The sequence below is a fragment of the Condylura cristata genome, unplaced genomic scaffold, assembly GCF_000260355.1.
Source record: "Condylura cristata isolate star-nosed mole 26May11 unplaced genomic scaffold, ConCri1.0 scaffold00011, whole genome shotgun sequence".
NCBI lineage: Eukaryota > Metazoa > Chordata > Mammalia > Eulipotyphla > Talpidae > Condylura > Condylura cristata.
Window position 1 is genome coordinate 36,711,656 of NW_004567112.1, and position 22,346 is coordinate 36,734,001.

General features: G+C 36.9%; 1 protein-coding gene across 1 annotated transcript in view; it reads left to right on the forward strand.

Annotated features, from left to right (window-relative positions):
• The window catches only part of CFAP70 (cilia and flagella associated protein 70), a 47,986-nt gene extending 26,009 nt beyond the window's left edge, over positions 1-21,977 (forward strand). The window contains exons 13-27 of the mRNA XM_004680774.2: positions 199-259; positions 559-753; positions 2,290-2,421; positions 5,611-5,736; positions 7,981-8,114; positions 8,234-8,349; positions 8,811-9,035; positions 10,701-10,859; positions 11,415-11,536; positions 13,198-13,350; positions 13,870-14,031; positions 18,025-18,114; positions 19,910-20,011; positions 20,882-20,929; positions 21,686-21,977. Coding sequence (XP_004680831.1) covers positions 199-259; positions 559-753; positions 2,290-2,421; positions 5,611-5,736; positions 7,981-8,114; positions 8,234-8,349; positions 8,811-9,035; positions 10,701-10,859; positions 11,415-11,536; positions 13,198-13,350; positions 13,870-14,031; positions 18,025-18,114; positions 19,910-20,011; positions 20,882-20,929; positions 21,686-21,766 — 1,906 coding nt within the window. The 3' untranslated portion in view covers positions 21,767-21,977. The remainder of the gene's footprint in view (positions 1-198; positions 260-558; positions 754-2,289; positions 2,422-5,610; positions 5,737-7,980; positions 8,115-8,233; positions 8,350-8,810; positions 9,036-10,700; positions 10,860-11,414; positions 11,537-13,197; positions 13,351-13,869; positions 14,032-18,024; positions 18,115-19,909; positions 20,012-20,881; positions 20,930-21,685) is intronic.
• The last annotated feature ends 369 nt before the right edge of the window (positions 21,978-22,346 follow it).

Here is a 22,346-nt window from a genome sequence, read left to right on the forward strand (position 1 = left end):
TTGCTTCTTTCCTGTTTAGTTTATAGCCTTATCCTTATATTTTCTGAGATTCACATGTCGGGGCTTTTACATGAAAGAAAAGCATGGTGCTTAGTTGGATGGGGGAACAGATTTTATATCTCCCCCATCCAGGCTCTTTGGAGGTTAGAAATAAGAGAATAAGTTTTTTTTGTTTTTTTTTTTTTTTTTCTGATACAGGGTGAAGGAAATGATTCCTCCAAGGCCACCTCTTACCCGCCGGACAGGAGGAGCTCAGAAAGCAAGTGCCAAACCCAAATGAAACTATAACTAATAAGATGTTGAGTGCACCAGTACATTCATTTGAAAATTAGCTATGAACTTTCAATTTGTTCTCCAGAAGTGGTGACAACTCATGTTTCACACATTTTCCTTTCTGGTTCTATTTGTAATAAGTAGCATGCAATGAATAATATTCAGTGTTTAATCTTTCTTTAATATGAGCTGGGAAGAAAAAGGCAATTTATACTTAAGTTTTAGGCTTTCATTCTACATGTTGACCTCTTTGGCACCTTTTTACCAGGCATAATATTTTCCTAGGCGGTGAGTGACTATCACACACAGATCAAGAACATTTCTAGAGCCATTCTAGATGAATATCACAGGATGTTTGGAAAACAGGTGGCTAACCAGGGTAGAGAGATGGATAATGAAACCTTGGAGGAGCAGAAGTGCCAACTCAACTATGAACTTAATTCCTCTGGAAAATACTTTGCTTTCAAGGAGCAACTCAAGGTAAAATACATTTAATCCAGTTCTATTTTTAAAAATGAAGCTTCTTTGCTACATACCCAATTGTTTTCCCTCTGGTTATGTTTATATCCATTTATGTTGCTAACTTTCACACAGGGTACAGAAAGCAGTGTTCTCTAATAAAATATGGGAAGAAGCTTCATTTCTGCAGAACCTTGAAACAGTTCACTATCCATTCCAGGACACTAATCTGGCCTAGTTGAGGCTAGGCCAGATTTCTCATTTCTGTAGCAGGCAGAAACTGCCTGGTTCAGATTCTATGACTAATTGTCTCAGTCCTAATATAGATCTTGACCATAGTTCATGAAATCACTAAGATTTGAAAAATATTTACTTAATGTCAATTTCCCAAATAACAGTGGCTCACATTTATTATTCAATCTACACCAGACATTTCTGCTCTCTACCAACATTTTAAAATGCTTTGTATTTTACTAATTTAATCTTTGCAGCGACCCTATGAAGTAGGCACTGCTTGTCTTACAGATGAAAAAAATGCAACATTAGTTAATTAATTAATTTGCTCAAGTGCACAAGCAAACTAAAGGACAAATAGGAACTGAAATTCAGGTAGTCTCACTCCAGAACTTACATCATTCTTAACTACTATGCTACGTAGACTCTCTGTGCACAATTACTATGTGGCTTCTTCTCAATAAATGTAAAAAACAAAAATAATAAAGTGAAAAAATAATAAAATGAAATAATAAAGTGAAAATCATCTAATGTTCATGGAGGCAAGAAGCTGTTCTCACTAGGTGGCATAGTCCATCTCAGTTTGATTCCTGGCTTTATAATTAGTAGCTGAATGTGGTCAAGTTACTTAGCTCTCTGAGCCTCAAGTAACAATGAGGAATAACATTGATATTTTCACATGGGGTCGCAATGAACATTCAGTGATCTAAAGCTCACAAAGTGCTTAGTACAACATCTGGCAATTATCTCCGTTTGAAAGAGAAAAAAAGTTGTTCTGTCCTTAGCAATGTTCTTTGTACAGCATTGTAAGCTCATGATTTATTATTTCTCTTTGGCTTCTCTACCATCTTCTAAAGTAAGGTAGTAACACCAGAATTACATATCCTTTTAACAAGTGAAGAAACCAAGGTGCCCATGTATAAAATAATTTGAGGTTACAGGGTAGAACCTATAGGGCCAGAATTCCATTCTCTAGCTTTTGAACCACAACTTTTCCCCCCTCTCTCTTGAATCATGTGGCCTCTGAGAGACATAATACATAAACCAGATACTAAGGTTTACTTTGGCTTTATGACTGTCTTCACACAGCATGAGACCTGCATTGACTGTATTAGTGATGATGGTGACACCAAGAAAAGACATTGTATGTTATGGGGGTGGGATCAGCACAGGGGAAATCAGAGAACCAACCAACAGTCCAGTAGTCAATCAAGTCAATCTTCTGAAGTTGTGATGAGCTTTATGCCAGAAATTGAAGGGACCCTGTGCTGTCAGCATGGTGCTGGACTGTGTTATCTGATTGGTGATCTTGGTTTCTTGTAGCATGCTGTGGTAAAGATCGTGAGAGAGAAGTATTTGAGGACAACATCGTTTGAAAGCCAGGAGGAACTACAGACATTTATTAGTGAACTCTATGTGTTCCTGGTGGATCAGATGCATGTGGCTCTAAACCAGGTAGGTGTTCAAGAACTAAACGCTCTTCCTTTCTTCTACAGCATACCGAAAGTCTCCTGTCAATGATCTCCTTGTTCCTTGCATCCCATCTTCATTAATTTGGCAAACATTTATTGAGGTTTCTGCACTGTGGTAGACACTGAAAACACACAGATTAATAAATATTGTTTAAGTTATAAGGCTAGTTTGGGTAGGAATATAAGAGGATCAATACGTTCAACTTCCTAGAAACATTAATTTCTTAACTGTCATAAATATGATGGATAAAATAGATAAAATTAGCTATATAAATATTGAAACATAGTATTGATTAATTCTGAATGTATACAATTCTCAATTGTTTTTATCAACTAAAGAAAACCCACAAGTTTTCAGATGTTTTATTCATATTGCTGTGATACTTCAAACATGCCTTTTTTATTTGACCTGCTCCCCTTCCACTTGTATGTTTATATTTGCACAGCTTCTGTCTTGCCTCCATTTGCTCATTTTTTAATGCATACAGCTATGATGTATTTGAAAACAATGATAAAATCAAGGTCTTGTGTCTCTGTGGCAGTCTCTAGTTAATTAGGCCTCCTCCAAGTTTTTCTTCTATTTGCTCTTTCCTTTACTGTTCCATCCTTCTTTACTACCATCATTTTTTATTTCATCTTATTTAGCTTTCCTGAAAGAGGTAAGAGAGGATTGTCCAGTATCATAGGATTAGAAGAACAATCCAGCCTTATACACAGATGATTTGGATGAATTAATTTGGAAAACAACTGAGAAATCAACATGAGATATTAATTACTGTTGTCTTATAACCCCCTAAAGAGTTCCTGTTTAAAAGAAGAAACAGGCACAAAACATAAATAGGTGGAACAGAGCGAGCTAAGTGCAGTGATACACGAAATTCATGGTAGGACAGGTTAGAGGGTGTCAACATGATCAGCCTTACTCTGAGACCTTTCAAGGAAAGATTCACAAAAGAGCTATGGCATGAAATGGGTATTGAAGGCTGAAAAGAATTTCAGTTGGTAGATATACCAGAGCATGTGAGTTATAGGAACATCACCTGACTTATAAGCTTGTAAGAATACAAAAACTGCACATAATGTAGGAGCAGAGGCCCAAGAGGCTAAGGGATAAAGAAACAGGAGATGAGACCAGGGATCAGTTCCAAGTAGAAGAGTTGGGAGTGTTGAGGGAGTACTGTATGCTTGATAAATAAGTTTTTATTTTTCCACATATCAGCAATAAATTTAATACTTTCCCATTGGGGAACAGTATAATCAGATTTGCATTTTACAGAGACACTCTGAATGTGTTATAACAGCATGTATTAGAGGCAGTGAAACTGGTGATGATAGTTGGCTATTGAATAGTAAGGAGAAAGAATAATCAATTCTTAAGTTTAAAATCTAATGACTGGGTAACTGATAGTACCAGTAACCAGAAAAAGAAATATGACATGAGTAAATATGGTGGAAGGCAGGTGATGTTGAATTCAGTTTTGAATATTGATTCTAGTGGGGAATCAAGAGAGAGATCTTAGCTAGGTAAGAAATTTGGGAAGTAATGTGTATATAGATGGTGTTTAAATATGGTCATAGATGAAACTGCTGAGAAAAACATGAGTAGAGAGAGAAGTAAGCTAGTGGTAGAACCTTAGGAAATACCAACACTATAAGGGATGGATGAGTAAATTAGTTAATGGAGAAACAGATGGTGTTGTTGAGAAGGCAAAAGTCAGAAAATAGTGGTGTCACAGAAGTGAAGGAAAGAGAAATACATTTAAAAAGTGTCAAATTGTAGGAATTCAGGAAAACAAAATCTGAAAAGTTATCATTAGATTTAAAAATAAGGAGATTACTATTAATTTTATACATTAAAATGATACTTATACAAACAACAATGACTTGAGGAGTAAATGATTGATTAGAAAGCAGGCGAATTATACATTCAAGAAGTTGGAAGATGAGAGGAAGAAGTGGGGAAGTAATAAATGGAAATTACAGAGCACATCTTAAGATGGAAAAAGATTTGAATATTTTCACAGTTTGAGGAAAGTAGCTGGGAGACTGGTAGTTGAAAGTGGTGGGAAAGATGGCAATCCTAGGTATATAAATGGGAAAGGACTGATAATTTAGATGTAAGGGTTAGCCTTGAAGCAGAAGGATGTGATGCCTCTTTCTCTGAGGCTGAAAGCAAGAGATCCAGTGAATATAGAAATGAGTGTTAATTGTGAGGTTCAAAGTTGAAGGATTTCTTCCCTATTTCTACTTCCTTTGTGAAATAAGACCTTCACTGAAAGTGAAGGAGAGCAATTATAGGCATACTGCAAGTGAAGTTAGCACTTTTAGGGAGACTTTGACAAAAAATGGCAGAAGGTTTGGAACATGGTATTGGGAATGGGGTATTGGCATTTCTGGCTTGGGCATGGATATGTGGAAGGATTTGTAGGTCAGCATCAGCAAAACTAAAATGAACAAAGAACACAGAGGTATTAATAAATAATAAGAAGCTTTCTAAGCCATCTCAAATTTAGTTTTACTCTGTACATCTCTTAGCAACCATACTTGTTAAAGACACCAATATTCCTTTTACTCTTATTAAAGATTTGGTGGGGAGGTTCCTTGATCATAACTTCTCACCAAGGAGATCACTTATTACACTAGACCTTCTTTCCTACTGAGTGTATAGGCTACATTATTTTTCTGGGTTCCCACCTACCTTTCTGGTATTTTCTAAAATACCTCCTGTGTAGGATCCACCAAAGTATAAATCTGCTTTCCAAGGCTTTACCCTTAGTCTGTTTTTTCCATGTTTGAAGATCCTAATTAGTGCTAGCCAAATCTTTTTATGTCATGGTATCTGAAAAATTATTGCAATTGTCCTTTATACTAGAGAAAATGAAGGAAGCTGTTTGAGATCAGAGATGACTTGCTTTGAGATTCTGACTTCACTGAAGGCTGAGACTAGTTCTGCCATAAGTAATTTACTCACCTCCATGAACTCAGCCTGTGGTATTCAAATATCTGAACTCTCACTCTAGATATTTCCCCCTTGGTTCACCTTTACTCTCTAACTGTATTGACAAGACTGTAAAAAATCAATATCATTTTAGACCCCATGGCTGCAATCTCACATATGGTATATGCTTACAAATCTTCTCTTTTGCCTGCCTTACACCTTGATGTTGACAAGACTATGCCAGATGACATCCAAGGTGCTGTTTCACCTAGTTATACAATGAATGAACAGCTTCAACTCTTTGCATTTGAAGCAGAAGTCAATGAGGACTTTGAAATGGCAAGAATGTTTCATGAAGAGGTAATTATGTCTTCAGAGCAGTTGTTGTTACTGTTATTTGTACAATATGGGAATAACTATTTTTTGACTGTTTAAAATCCAACTGGATTTGTAAAAGAGTAAACACATAGTAAAAAAAAAATCCCCAAATAGGTCCAAACAAATAAGAATATTAAATTTTTATCAAAAATCTAAAGGAAGTTCAATGGATAAAGAATAATTTTTTTGACTAATTGTGTTAGAACAGTTGCAAAAAAATGAACCGTGACCTAAATCTCAAATATTACATAAAATTTGACTCAAAATGGGCCAGAGGTCTAAATGTAAAACATAAAGCTATAAAAAATTTAGAAGAAAACAGAGGAGAAAATCTTGGTGACTTGGAGTTAGAAGAGTTCTGAGACCCAAAGCACCATCCATCAAAGAAAACAATTTGGTAAATAGAAGTTCAAAATTAAAAGCATATGATCTGTGAAAGACACTGTTAGAGAGGAGAAAAAAATTACAGACTGGGAGAATATATCCACAAAATATATAATCTGATAAAGGATTTGTACCCAAAATACTGAGAACTGGGCCTTCCCTGGTATTGCAAGGGGTTAAGCACAGCACTATGAAACTATCTACAGCCACTGCAGTATGAGTTCTGATCCCTGCCCTGGGGAGGTGACCCACATGGTGCAGCAGACCTCTCCTGTCTTACCTGTTACTTCCCTCAGCAGTGTATTTCAGTTAGTCCACCTGTTCTGTTCCCCACTCTGTCTCTGATGAATCCTCTCACTCTCCTATCCCTACTTTCTGGCTCTCTATTGTATTTCATTGTTAGCACAGTACAGATTATTGAAGCTTTGTAAGTTTTGATACCAGGAAGTATGATTTCTCCAGTTTTGATTTTTTTTTCTGCTATTCAGGGTCTCTTGAGATTGCATATGAATATTAAGATTGATATTTTTATTAAAAACATAATTGGGATCTTGATGGACATTACATTGATTCTGTAAATTGCTTTGGGTAGTACTGACATCTTAATGATATTAAGTTGTATAATTCATGAACATGAGATATATTTCCATTTAGTTGCCTTCCTTAATTTCTTTCAACAATGTTTGTATTTTTCACTCATTATGGGATGCATTTCCCCCCCAGATATGTAGGTAAACTTATATCTGCCATCTCAAAACTATGACAAAAATGATTATGTATGAATCTTTAGAATGAGCCATAAAGTGATCTTTAGGTTCCCAAGTAATTGAGAGAGCTATAGTGATGAGAATACTGACAGTAGGTAAGAATGACTTGAGAACTACTTTTAGATTATTTCAACAAAAATTTATGGCTACATATTAGCCAGAATAGTGAATTTGCTAGGCTTTCAGAATTCAGGGATAAGCAAAAAGGAGATGATTTTTTTTTAAAGATTTATTTATTTATTTGTACAGAACTGGGATACAGGCTAGAGATGCGGAGGGTGAGAGGATTCACCAGAGACAGAGTGGGGAACAGAACAGGCAGATTGACGAAGTACACTGCTGAGGGGAGCAGCAGGCCGGTCAGGAGAGGTCTGCCTTGCCATGTGGATCACCTCTGGGGCAGGTGGGAATCGAACTCATGCAGAAGTGGTTAAGCTTCTTAGTGCAGTGCTTTAACCCGCTGTGCCACCAGGGAGGGAGGAGATGATTTTTTTGCTTTCGTAGAGTGTGGACTTCTAGTGAGTCAGGGACCTAGGACACGGCGGTAAGGGAAATCAGACATGGGGGACTGCTCTATCCAACATGCAGTGAAACTTTATTTTTAAGCATCCCATTTTATACCCCTTGTTCCCAAACTTCAGCAAAAGCATGTCTTTTTAATTAAGCTCTGTATACATTTTTCTTTTTCCCAGGAACTTCTCAAAACAGTATTGGGCAGCTTCCTCTCACACATACACACACACACACACACCTGGATTTCTTTCCTTAAATGGCTCTTTGATGATCTTTTCTAAAATGCTGGGCTGCACACACATGACCTCTGACCATGTTCTTGGTTCACAGTCCTGGTTTCCAAGGGTTTTCCCATGGATGCGTGCAAAGTTTTCGCATGCACTAGGTGGACCATCAATAGAAGCCTAACAAGATCAAGCAGGCATCACAACAACAGTAGAGCTTATAGTACCTATGGAGTACTTATTGTGTGATGTTTTATATAGAGGTAGATATAGATAGATGATGGATAGATAATGGAGTGTCGCAGGAACCTTAATCCTTCTGATATTCTGTGTGCTAGAGGTTGGCCCGTGAGCCCCAGAACCTGGAGAACTGGCTGGACTATGGTGCCTTTTGCCTCCTAACTGAGGACACTATCAAGGCACAGGAGTGTTTTCGGAAAGCTCTTTCCCTCAACCAAAATGATATTCAAAGGTATGAGCTGAAGGGAGATGAGGACTGAGTAGGAACAGATATGCTCCTATATAAAATTGTCTTGTTTTAATGACTGTGACATGGGACCATGTTTGTAATGATGTTAGTTATCTTTTTAGTTTGTTGCTGTGTGGTGTCCTGGCTGTCTTGATGGAGAACTATGAACAAGCTGAAATTTTCTTTGAGGATGCTACTTGCTTGGAACCAACTAACGTTATAGCCTGGACTTTACTGGGTGGGTATGGTATTTTCCTGTGATCTGAGTGTGTTTTCTTTCATTATAAAAATATTTTCTTTTCCACTCTTTTATGGCTCAGTAGTTATTTAGATTATGGTAAAAATTTAAATGTTGCAGCTCTTTAGTTTGTGATGGTAGAAAATTAGTCACACATATCTTTTTTTTAAAGATTTTTTTATTTATCCATCCAAGATCTGGGTACAGGCCAGAGGTGCGGGAGGTAAGAGGATTCACCAGAGACAGAGTGGGGAGTAGAACAGGCAGATCAACTGAAATACACTGCTGAGGGGAGCAGTATGTGAGACAGGAGAGGTCTGCTGCGCCATGTGAGTCAGCTCCCAGGTGGGGATCAGAACTAGTGCTGCAGTGGCTGCCAATAGCTTCACAGTGCTGCAGCTTAACCCCTTGCGCAACCAGGGAGGTCCAGTCACACTTATCTTGGCATCATTTTTCTTCAGGTTTGTACTATGAAATTCAAAACAATGATATTCGAATGGACATGGCATTTCATGAAGGCTTCAAACAGCTTCAGGCACGGGTGCTTCAGACACAAGTAACAAAACAGAAGAGCACTGGTACTGTAGAGTATGTTGAAGAAGGAGGAAATTTAGAATCTGGTTTGGGCCCTTGGAGAATCACTAGTGGTTCTTCTACAGTAGCATTCAAAGGGGAAGCTCCAGCAGGTAGGATCAAGGAATGGAGATGATGAGTGGTTATTGGGAAATTTACTGGTCTAGTGAATAGGACTGCCACATAGTAGGTCTTCAATAAATATTTCTTAAATGAATAATTTGGTGTAGTTCTGAGTTATCCAGAGATAGTAGGAAAGACTAAGTATTTCCTCATTCATATGATTGCAAATCTAAAGCTCTGCTATTCTTTTCAATTTTTTGAATCTTAGAGAATTTACTGTTTCTGTGTACTATTAAAAGATGTCATTCTAGCAAAATAAATATTTTTCCTCTCTCCTTTTCAACATGTAAGGTCCCTTTCTTATAATTACTAAATTTACTTATTTATTTTCCTTTTTCCTGTTTTTCATTGTCACACATGATAATAGGGTAATTAATCATTATAATGTGTTTAATGTAGATGTGTATCTTGCAGGCATAATTTTTCATGTTATTTCATATTGCCATTTTGTGTACCTGTATTTTCAAAAGTACGTCTAAGGTATAATTGCTATTCCATAAACTCATATATTTATCATGTACAATTTAATATGTCAACATATGAACACACCATGAAAATATCCATAGAGTAAAGAGAATCCCCAAAATATTTACCATGCTTCCTTTCTCGTTGTCCTCATTTTCTGATAATCACTAGTTTTCTATCCCATAGATGAGTAGGCATGCTCTGCAATTTTAGAATTCTAGAAATTTTCTGGAATTAAGAGAATTGTAGAGTATGTACTCTTTTTTGTCTGTTTTTTTTATTTTAACAAATGTTCATAATATTCAAAAAATTCAATATAACATAAGTTCATATTATTCCTTTATTATCCTTTCAATGTTCATGGAATCCTGAATGATATTGCCTCTTTCTAATATTAATAATTTGTCTCTTTTTTTTCTTACTTTGGCTGGAGGCTGACTGATTTTATTGATCTTTTCAAAGAAACAGCTTTTAGTTTCATTGATTTTCTCTAATAATTTCCTCTTTAAGTTTTTATTATTTCTGTTCAAATTCTTGTATCTCTTCTTCTAACTTTTTACTTCATTTTCTTTTCTTTTGCTAATATATAAATTTCCTGATGAGCACTGTTTTTGCTGCATCACACAATTTTTGACAAGCTGTGTTTTCATTTTTATTTAGTTCAAAATATCTTTGTTGACTTGTATATTATTTAGAGATTGTTATTTACTATTCACATAGTTTTATATTTTTCAGCTTTCTGTATTGATATTTAGTTTAATTGCATGTGGTTGAGAGCTAACACTGAATGATTTTTAATCATTTAAATTTGTTAAGGTGACCTACACTTTGGTCTCTATTGGTGAATGTTCATGTACACTTGAGAAGAATGGGTATTCTGCTATGTTGGATATAGTCTTTGGACATCCATTATATCCAGTTGCTTGAAGGTGTTGTTAAGGTCAACTGTGAACTTACTAGTTTTCTATTTGCTGGATCTATTTCTGAGAAGTGTTGAAGTCTCCAACTGTGATAGTAGATCCATTTATTTATTTTTGTAGTTCCATTAATATTTGCCTCATGGAATTTGAGGATCTTTTAAAAGTCTAAAAATTATGTCTTCTGAGATAATTGATACCTTTATTATTATATAGGAAGCTTTTTGTTGTTGTTGTTGTTGTTTTGTTTTTCATTAAATTTAACCTGTTTAGGACCTGGCATTCCATTATCCATTCTAGATGAATTCCTTGATGAATCATCCATATTACAATCTGATTCACAAGAACCTGCTATGCTTATGCAACCTCAGGATTCAGCTCTTGGCCAAAAACCATCCAACTTATTTCTCAAGGAGATGCCAGCAAAAAAAGGTATTTAGGTATAAAGGTTTCCATATGAGAGGCACAAGTAAAGTAGACAAAGGTGAAAGCTGTAATATTACCACAATGGAGCTCTTACCTTGTTTGAAGTTGATTATTTTATCTTTCATATTGTCTTAATTCATTCATGTGAAGCCAGACTCTGAAATCCAAACTCAGTGATGCAACTCTTCTATAAAGTGAAAATTTATATTTTGCTCAGAGAAGAAACGAACCACCTATCAATGACTTTCTAACAATAATTCGTAATTTTTATACTACCTATAAAAATTGTGTTTCTTAGGCAGGATAATATAAAGACTTAAAAAAACAAAACAAAACCATATTTTACCTTCTTATGACTTGTATTTGGAGCCACCAGAAAACTAACCAGAACCTTTGCTGTTTAGAGGGACCATTGCTGTTTAGAGCAATCTATTGCTTTCCATATTATAATCCCTCTCATGTAGTACATTAGAATATGCTCCTACGACAATAATGTTTCTGTGCTTTTGAGATTTTTTCCTTTACATCTAATTATCTGTTCTTTTAATACAATATTTTTAGAAATATCAAAATGTGAAGATTCATCAACTTTGTTGCATACCACCCCACAGGGTGTTTCCCAAACTCCTACCACCATCTTCATGGAGACAATCCGCTTCCTGATGAAGGTCAATGCTGTGCAGGTTAGAGTATTTGGAAAATGGCAAGCAGATGAAAATATTTTAATGACATTTATTCTGTCTATAGTGGTATCTTTGAAAGTGGTATGAAACAAATCATATATAATTTTGAGAGTATAACATAGACTCAATGAAATTAACATCCAAACATGAACCACTCTCTGCAAGAACACTAGAAGACCTCACTGTAAATCTTCCTGTAGAATACCAAGCAGCATGAAATTAGACTTTTAAGTCATTATATGGGTTTTTTTCAGTTTATTATGGGAACTCAGTGTGAGTGTTGGGGGTTCATAGAAGTTTAGTTATCCCCTCCTTTTCAGGTTCTAAATCAATCAGAAACAAAGGGAAATGAAAATATTAATTTTTTATTGGTAAACGAATAAAAATGTTACTGTTCCCATATTTGACTTAAATATTCAGTCACAGTTGGAATAAATGGAGAACTGCAGCAGCTTTTCAGAGAAGAGCATTCTGTAAGGTCTCTCTACTAATGGGAAACAAGAAGCATATACATGAAGCAAATAGTGGGAGAGAAAGATCCAGGAGCCAGGATATTTGGTCCTGATCTAGCAGAGTGCATGATCACCTTGAGGATGGGGCAAGATCAAGAAAAAGGAAGAATTATAGACTGGGTCCACTGGGAGTAGGTCATATTAAACAAAAGCACTAAACTCATTAACTTTTCCCAGGAGACATGCAGTCTGTTTTCCTGGTTAAATGAGTCATTGTTCCTCTAAGTTAGGTGGCCAGAAGGCATGAAAAGGGAATAGATACAGAACCTCCCACTACAGTTTCTTTAAGAAGCTTAATAGAAATTTCTATATATAGGCTTAGGTGGGAATAGAGGGAAGGGAAAAGATTTTTTCCCACCTCTGTTTGGCAAATACATCTGACTATCAAATGTGCAGACTTTATATAGTATTAAAAACAGAAACTAGTGCAAAGCATAAAACTGGTGGACAAATGTTTGAGTGTGTCAAAAACAAATATTTGTGTTTCCATGATCCAAGGCTAGAATTTTAGACAGTGAATTTTTTTTAAAGATTTATTTATGCATACAAGATCTGGGGTACAGACCAGAGGTGCAGAGGATATGAGGATTCACCAGAGAGAGAGGGGAGCAGAACAGGCAGATCCATTAAAACAACTGCTGAGGAAGCAGTATGAGAGCTACGAGAGGTCTGCTGCTACATGTGGGTCAGTTCCCTGAAGGGCAGGGGGGATGGAATTCCTGTTGCAGTGGCTGGGGTTAGCTTGATAGTGCTATTTTTAACCCCTGTGCCACAAGGAGGCCCAGAAAGTGAAATTTTGCCTCACTGTAAGTATTCTTACAGTTACTGCCTCCTTATATCTTGTATGTAAATGGTTGATGAAGTGCCTTTATCTTCTGCATAATTAAATACAGGCTAAAGTCATCTAGTATGATCAACTACAAGGTCAGAATTGAGCAATACTGAAGATTATTTACTTGGAAATGTCTACATTTGGTAACTAATAGCTGGTGAGGTGCTGAATGTTTATCATTTACCTCCAAATTTTTGAAGTTGGTAATTTTATTCTGTAATATGTTCATTATTAGAGACAGAATTTCCAGTCTTAAGAGGTGTGGAACTGACACAATGTGACCATTTCATGTTCTTAATAATTTGTTTTTCTTGTAGTATGTGCACAGAGTGCTCGCACATGAGTTGTTGTGCCCTCAAGGAGGCCCCAGCTGTGAGTATTACTTGGTGCTTGCACAGATACATCTTCTCAAGAAGGATTTTGCCAAGACAGAGGAGTATCTCCAGCAGGCAGCCCAGATGGACTACCTGGTAACAGCTTTTGCTAGAACTTAATGAGTTTAGTTTGGAGAAGCTGCAAGCAGTCTTTTTTGAAGGTAGTAAGTAAGATCTTACCACAGGTAGATTTATGATTATCAGAGGTGAAGGCCATCAGCTGTCAGTAAACTCACTTACCTCCTTTCATTTATTTTTCTTTAGCAAGTTTTGAAAAATGCAGAGAAGAGGATAAGACAATTCTCTGGCAGATAGTTTGCTGACTTAAAGTTTTCTGGATGCCTGTTTCTCAATGTGAACACTATATGGTTAAGTGTGAATTTTTTCTTAATATTTAGTCCAAAGACAAAATGACTCTTAAGAATGTAAGAAAGCAAGGAAAAAAACAGGACAGACCTAGACAAATATGTCACAGAGCAACTAAATGGCTTTCTTTGGAAATGAGTGCTATTAGAAAAGGAGAAGACAATCTAAGTTTAAATGTTAAATAAGAATCATTAATATGCTTTAAAATACTACTTTGCCACATGTAGTGCATATTGTTTGCTTTCTCAGAACCCAAATGTCTGGGGTATAAAGGGCCATCTCTATTTTCTGAGTGGGAATCATGCTGAAGCAAAGGCATGCTATGAGCGGACTATTAGTTTTGTGGTGGATGCTTCTGAAATGCACTTTATCTTCCTACGACTGGGACTCATCTATCTGGAAGAGAAAGAGGTGAGAGATGGAGGATAGAGTAACTATGTACATCAGTCATGATCTGGGACTGATTACAGTTCAAGCCTTAAAATCCACATCTTTATGGACTAAAAATATTAATATGGTAATTGCACATTTACATGGAAATGACTTCCCTGACATCAGATAACCAGTAATTAATAGAAGCAGGACTCAAATACAGGCAGTCTAATATTGGGGTATCTTTTTTTTTTTTTTAAAGATTTATTTATTTGTACATACAGAACTGGGGTATAGGCCAGAGGCTCAGGGGTGGTGAGAGGCTTCACCAGAGACAGAGTGGGGAGCAGAACAGGCAGATCTATGAAGTACACTGCTGAGGGGAGCAGCGGGCAGGTCAGGAGAGGTCTGCCACACCATGTGGTCACCTCCTCCGGGGCAGGCGGGAATCGAACTCATGCGGAAGTGGCTTTAGCTTCTCAGTGCAGTGCTTTAACCCACTGCGCCACCAGGGAGGGCCATGGGGTATCTTTTTAACCATATTGAAAAGTTGTTAAGAACTTACTTAATAAATGTTAATTTAGCTGACTTTCTTTTATTAACAGCAGTTGAAGCCATTCTTAGCTTGGGTTAACCAATGGGAAATGTTATGGGATCAATAGAAGTTCTCCAAATTTCTTCCTCAACACAAAGGGTTACATTTTAATTCAGTTGAGGCTAACTCCAATCCTCAAAGCATTTTGACCTGACTCTAGCAGTTTCATTCCATATTCTAGGAAACACAGCAAGACTTTCTAAAAGAAATTGTCTCTCATGGAAAATTCCAAATATACAAGCATGCACAATATGAAAAATAGCACAATGAAGCAACATGGACCCATTATTCTACTTCAACAATTATCAATGCTCTACCAATGGTCTGTTGATGCTATACTTTTTTTTTTTTTAATTTCAGTCCATGTATCCCTGTCCCCTCTCTCATCCCCCTAACATTTAATTTTCTGTTTAAAAGCAACAGTAACAAGAAGTTACAAGATCTTATAATTTAAGTAGGAAGTCTCACATAGAAGAGATCACTATTCCATTGCAGTGAAGTAGACAAGAAAAAGTTGATTCTGATGTCATTGTAACCTGGGCTTCACAGGGCTGCTCTCTTATGCAGTCACTAGGCAAGCAGTTCTTAGGTTGCTTTCTGAGGCTTAGCTACTGTTCCATCACTTACATTGGAGATACATGACAAAATCTGATCCAATGAGGGGTACTTCTTTTATTTTTAGTTATTATGTATACGTTATATATATTTTACATCACTTCTCCTTTTTGTACAGAGTGCATGCTTTCTCCTTTCAGGTGTAGTCCCCATAAAAGTCCCACCACCACTTTACCTATGTATCATCACCCTAGTCCCTTTGCGTTCTTCCATTCCCTGTTTTGATCCTTCTCCCTCCCCTTCCCCTACAGAGTGTCTTTGATTCATAGTTGCCTATTGAGTGCTAATTTTTTTTGGAAGTTTGTTCTTTGTATTTTTCTAATGTCTCTAGCATTACTAGATATTCTAATACCATTTATAACAAGGGAACAGACAGAAAAATGGGTTCTATCAAGTATATACTCTTAGTTGAAAGGAGCTAATCCTTAAAATTTAGGTGGAATTCAGATAATCACTGTGGTTGATCAGAACATTCATTACAGCTCCTTGCTTCTGTTCTTTCAGAGACTATCAACATCTTTGGAACAGCTTTCAGGCCATAGTCAGCTCTTTAATTTGGTCCATACTTCCCCGCTTACCAGTTTTAATGTGATAGCTCACTTTAAAATAGACATAAAAGTACAATCTAAGCCCAGAATAGGAGAGAACAAAGTTGGAGACTGATGCTACATAATGTCAAGACTTACTAAACAGCTACAATAATCAAGACTGTGGTATTGGCAAAAGTATAAAACAAATTAGATCAATGGAACAGAATACAGAATCCAGAAGTAGATGCACATAAATACAGTCAACTGATCCGTGAGAAATGAGCAAAGGTCATGCCATAAACAAATATAAATTTTTCAACAAATAGTGGTGAAACAATTGGACATCCACATGCAAAAATAGAAAAAGAAAAAAAAATTGAGATATATCCTTTATACCCTTCACAAAAATTAACTGGATCATAGACCTAAATGTTAAATTCTAAATCTCCTAGAAGGTAATATAGAAGAAAATTATTATCACATGGGGTTTAATGGTGATTTTTAAATATGATACAAAAGGGATCATCCATGAAAGAAAGAATGGATAAGCTGGACTTCATTGAAACTAAGAACATGCTCTGCAAAAGACAGTGTCAACAAGGTGAGAAGAAATGCCACAGTCAGGGAAAAAATACTTGTAAAAGACACATCTAGGAAAGAACTCTTACCCAAAACTTAAAAAGAACCCTTCCCACTGAACAATTAAAACAAAAAAATCCAAGTAAAATAAAATAGGCCAGCGACCTCCCTGGTGGCACAGCAGGTTAAAGCACAGCACTAAGAATCTAAAGCTACTTCAGCATGAGTTCGATCCCCACCATAGAGGTGATCCATGTGGTGCGGCAGACCTCTCCTGACCCGCCCGCTGCTCCTCTCTGCAGTGTACATCTATGCCTGTTCTGCTCCCAACTCCGTCTCTGGTGAATCCTCTTACCGTCCCTGCATCTCTGGCCTGTACTCCAGCTCTGTGTGCATAAAATAAATAACTCTTTAAAAAAAAAAATAGGCCAAAGATGTTAATAGTACAACAGGTACCTCACTCAAAAAAGATATACAGATAGTAAACAAGTATATGAAAAGATACTCTACATATGTCATTAGAGAAAATGCCCCCTTCCAAAAAAAAGGAGATACCACCGCATACCTTATAGTTGACAAAGTCTAGAACACTGTTGACAAGGATGTGGGACAGCAGGAACTCATTTATTGCTGATTGGAATGCAAAATGGTACACTTGTTTTAGAAGACAATTTAGCAATTCCTTACAAAATTAAAAATATTCTTATCCTGTGATATAGCAATTATGTTTTTTGGTTGAAAGGTTGAAAAAACATATCCACACAAAAACTTATAGATGATCTTTAACCTAGCTTATTCATAATAGTCAAAGTTTATAAATAACCAAGTTGCCTCTCAATAAGTAAGTGAATGAATAAATAATCTCTGGTACATTCAGAGTAATGTTCCATTACTCAGAGCAAAAAAGAGACAAGCGACAAGTCATGAAAAGAAAAAAACAAAGTGACCATAAATGCATATTACTGAATTAGAAAGACGTCAATCTGAGAAGGCTACATACAGAATAACATTCTGGAATAGATCAGTGTTTACTGAGGATGGAGAAAGGAGTAGTAAATAGGTGGAGCAGTAGAAATACTCTGCAAAATGATGAATACATGTAATTATAAATTTATCCAAGGGCCCTCCCTGGTGGCGCAGCGGGTTAAAGCACAGCACAGAATCTAAAGCTGCTTCCGCATGAGTTCGATTCCCGCCTGCCCCGGAGGTGACCACATGGCGTGGCAGACCTCTCCTGACCCGACCGCTGCTCCCCTCAGCAGTGTACTTCGTCGATCTGCCTGTTCTGTTCCCCACTCTGTCTATGGTGAAGCCTCTCACTGCCCCTGAGCCTCTGGCCTGTACCCCAGTTCTGTATGCAAAAATAAATAAATCTTTAAAAAAATAAATAAATTTATCCAAATAGAGTGTATAACAGGAATTATCCCTAGAGGTGAACTTTGTGATAAACATCACAAAGTTACCATTCTGGGGGTGTTGATATTGGGGAAGGTTATGCATATATGGGAGTATAGGGTGTGTGGGAAATGCCTGTACTTTCCTTTAAATTTTGCTGTGAACCCAAAATGCTCTATGAAATTAAGCCTTAAAAGACATACCCAAGGATTTATTTAACTTAGATTGGTCTGGAGTGCAACTACCCATGATTATCTTAGCAATGCAGTATTTGAAGCTTCCAAAAGAAAATAATCTAATAGTACTTTCTTTGTTTAGTATGAAAAGGCAAAGAAAACCTACTTGCAAGTCTGTAAGAGATCACCTTCATGTCTGACCTGGCTAGGACTGGGCATCGCCTCTTATCGGGTAAGAAGAGAAAGGTTTAAGACTAGGTCTGTGCAGACAATTGATCTTGATTAGTTGGTCTTCTAAGCATGCTGGGGGTTTGTGATAAGAGTGAGATCGCAATCAGGGCAGTAATTTCTAATAAAATGTTACTTTCAAAAATCATTCAGTACACTGAAGGTGAATTTGAATTGAAAAAAATAGAACATTCTTAAATTTAATTCCACAACTACCTGAAGGAAGAAGGTATATGACTGATATCATGTTCTTGGGTAAGGAAGCCCATAATTGTATGTAATCTGAAAGAAAAAAGTGATATCGGATATGAAGAATCCACTAAAAGAAATTCATTAATAGTAAGATCAATGACCCTACTATATTTAGAAAAAGCTGTGACAACTTCTAGTAGTCAGTTTGCTCCATCACCCTTAAGGACTCTCTTGTCACCCTTTCCACCTTCCTAAGATCTTTGAAAGACAAATATATCCTACTGTTCTTACCTAATTTCTTTACATATATTCTTGGTTATCTCCCTTTCTCTTCCTCCTAATACTTACCCTTATTTTTTTACTTATCCTTGATTTACATTTTTAACATTCTCCATCTTTTCTTTCCCTGTACTTTTATCCTTTTTATTAAAAACTGATCATCACATTTATCTTCCTCACTGTTATCTTTTTTTTTTTTTTAAAGATTTATTTATTTGTGCATACAGAACTGGGGTACAGGTCAGAGGCTCAGGGGCGGTGAGAGGCTTCACCAGAGACAGAGTGGGGAGCAGAACAGGCAGATTGACGAAGTACACTGCTGAGGGAAGCAGCGGGCGGGTCAGGAGAGGTCTGGCTCGCCATGTGGTCTCCTCCGGGGCAGGCGGCAGGCGGGGGGATCGAACTCATGCGGAAGTGGCTTCAGATTCTCAGTGCTGTGCTTTAACCCGCTGCGCCACCAGGGAGGGCCCCTCACTGTTATCTTTAACCAAAAAAGTTATTTACATTTGTTTCCTCTTCCTTATTGCTGTGTTTCAACTTAAAGGTAATACATGTTCATTATAGAAAGTTTGAAAGATATAAAATATGGAGAAAACATAAAAGTGTCCATAGTCCCACCACTCAGTGGTAACTACTGTGAACCTTTGATCTTCATATCTTTTTTATACATGTATCAAAGCAATTTTAACATATAAAATTATAAATTTATATTTACAATTATGTATTTGCTGGCTTGTAAATTTTTTCCTACTTAACAGTTATCTTTTCTCATCACCAACTAGTCTACAACATGAGTTTTGATGACTGGTGTTCTCTGCTTTGAATGCACTAGTTATGCTAATATTAGTGGAAAGGAAGCTTTCCAAATAATATTATTTTGACAAACTAATAGGACTTTAACCTTAATAAAGGGATACATAGTGTAAAGGAAAAATCTACAAATCCATCAGATAGCACCTTGCAGGAGGAAATCCCTGAATGTTACATGCATGATCATTATTTGGTTTTCTAACCCTGGAACCTGAAGTTTCATTGTTCAGTGGTCTGATGGAACTGATGTAGAGGGAAGGAGGAAAAGAGGGTTATAAGTTGACAGCCTACTGGGCAGAGCTTCAGATTCCTCCACCTTTTTAATTTAGTAGTTCTACTTTAAACTGGTTTATATTTTGCACCATATAAGATTTTTTTTAAGATGTTCCGTAACTAAAAAGTTGGAAACTATTGATAGTGTACACCAGTGTTATTTAAACATAGTTGTTTCAGCTAAACTTGACTCCAGTGAAAACTATTTTCACTTAACAACTGACATGTCTTCTTTTTCTGTTAAGCTGGAAGAGCTCACAGAAGCTGAAGATGCCCTTTCTGAAGCCAATGCATTGAATAACTGCAATGCTGAAGTATGGGCATATCTGGCTCTAGTCTGCCTGAAAGTAAGTGTTTATTCTCCTTACCTAACTCCTTATAGTACAAAGAGCTAAGGGACCAAGGAAAGCAATTGATTAGTGTAATGGCCATTAATGCATGGTAGTTTGATAAGTTTTAGATTTGGTTGTTATACTGATGATAAGGGAGAAACCAAGCCTGGGAAATCTGCACTTAGAATGTGTTTTAAAATGATATACTCAAAGAAAAAATATATATACTCAGATGCCTTTGGAGAGATTATAAAAATGGGGATAAGTTTGTGGTCTCAAGTGAATGGGGATGGGGTAGACCAAGGCTTGCTCGCTGTGAGTTAGGGTTAGGGTGGGCTCCCTGTGGCACAGTTAAGCTGCAACTCAGTCTCCAGCCGAGGCTAGTTAGCATGCATCCAGTTTAGTGTGTGCCCTGCCTCAAGATGAAGAAGGATGATGGATATCATAGCCATTGAAGGTGGCTATGCAAAGGCTGTGAATGACAGTAGCAGATTACACTAAAAGGGATTAGATAAGAGGAACATGAGTGATTCTCCCATTGTTTTAATAATTGACCAGATACTATATATTCTTTATAATTGTCTCAGCAATCTTCTTTGAGTCCAGGATTTGAGATTTCAGTATTTATCTAATGCTCATCAGAGCATGTATATAGATACATGGCATTTATAATTAAATGTATTTATTTGTATTTAATGGTTTCATTCCTAAGTTTCTATTTCATTAAAAGTTTTCAAAAATAAATTTAAAAATACAATACATTTGTTTAAAAAATGAAATTTTTAAATGGGAACATTGTTTTTAGGAGAATGTAAATAAGGTTCAAGGACCAGCAAAGAAATTGCTCTACTAGTAGTCCAGAATTTTTTTTTTCTTTTTTTCCAGGCCGGACGGCAACTGGAAGCTGAGCAGGCCTATAAGTACACACTGAAGGTATGATGTAGATGCCTCTGCTACTTGTACTGTATTGAGGTTGGAAACTGGGAGGAAGGTGCTGACTAAATTCAGGATTTTGTAGCAATTCATGATGCAAAATTCCTCTCACAATAAAGAACAAAGGGACTATTTCACCCCTCTTTAAAGAGCAATGATTTTAGCTTATATATATATATTTTAAAGATTTATTTATTTGTGCATACAGAACTGGGGTACAGGCCAAAGGCTCAGGGGCGGCCAGAGGCTCAGGGGCGGCGAGAGGCTTCACCAGAGACAGAGTGGGGAACAGAACAGGCAGATGGACGAAGTACACTGCTGAGGAGAGGAGCAGGCAGGTCAGGAGAGGTCTGCCACACCATGTGGTCACCTCCGGGGCAGGCGGGAAACGAACTCATGCAGAAGCGGCTTTAGATTCTCAGTGCTGTGCTTTAACCCACTGCGCCACCAGGGAGGGCCCGAAAATGTGAACTCTTTTACAAAATAAACATCATTAAAATTACTTTACCAAAAAAAGCACAAAAATTTGGTTAGGGGGAAGTGAGTTGTTATCCCATTTGAGTGTTCATACCATTTGATGAATTTTCATAAAATGAACATATCTTTGTAACCAGTAGCTATTTCAAGGTCTTTTAATGGAGTTAACAGGTAGAGAATATAGAAAGATTCAATTTCATATATAGAATCTATGTTGTTAAGCTGTGTCCCTTGAATGTATATTAGACATGACTTATGTCTTTCCTTTCTCTCATGCAGCTGAAATTGAAAAATGCAGCTCTGCTTGAAGAGATCCATATGGTACAGGAGGCAGTTGGCTTTGGAAATCCATCTTTTTGACATCTTTGCATGTGAAGAATTTTCTGAATGGGATTTTGAGGTCCTTTCTTTCCCACAGAAATTAAGCTATGAAATATGAGACTTAGGATGGAGAACAAAAGAATCTTTAAAGAGAAATTCATTCCTTTCTGGTAATGGCTTCAGAACCCCTATGTCCAACTCTGTAATACTGGATGCGTTACTAATTGACAGTAACTGGACTACATTAAAAGGAAGAGCTCATATTTCATCAATGTGGTCTGGGAGTTAAGTATATATAAAAATATAATTAATTATAGGGCCTCCTACTGGCAAAGGGGTTAAGTCTCAGCGCTATTACCTCTAGTTCCAACCCCGGCCAGCGAGCTAACCCACATACGGTACAGCAGACCTCACCTGTTTTGTCCCCGGCGCCTCTCAGCAGTATACTTCAGTAGATCTATGCCTGTTCTGCTCTCCACTCTGTCTTTGGTGAATACTTTCATCCCCACCCCTGAACCACACCCCTGTTCTTCTATGCATCAATAAATTTTTGAAAAATTAATATAGTTTCAGTTAAGGTATAGTGGATTCATCATCATTAGACTAAGATGAAAACATC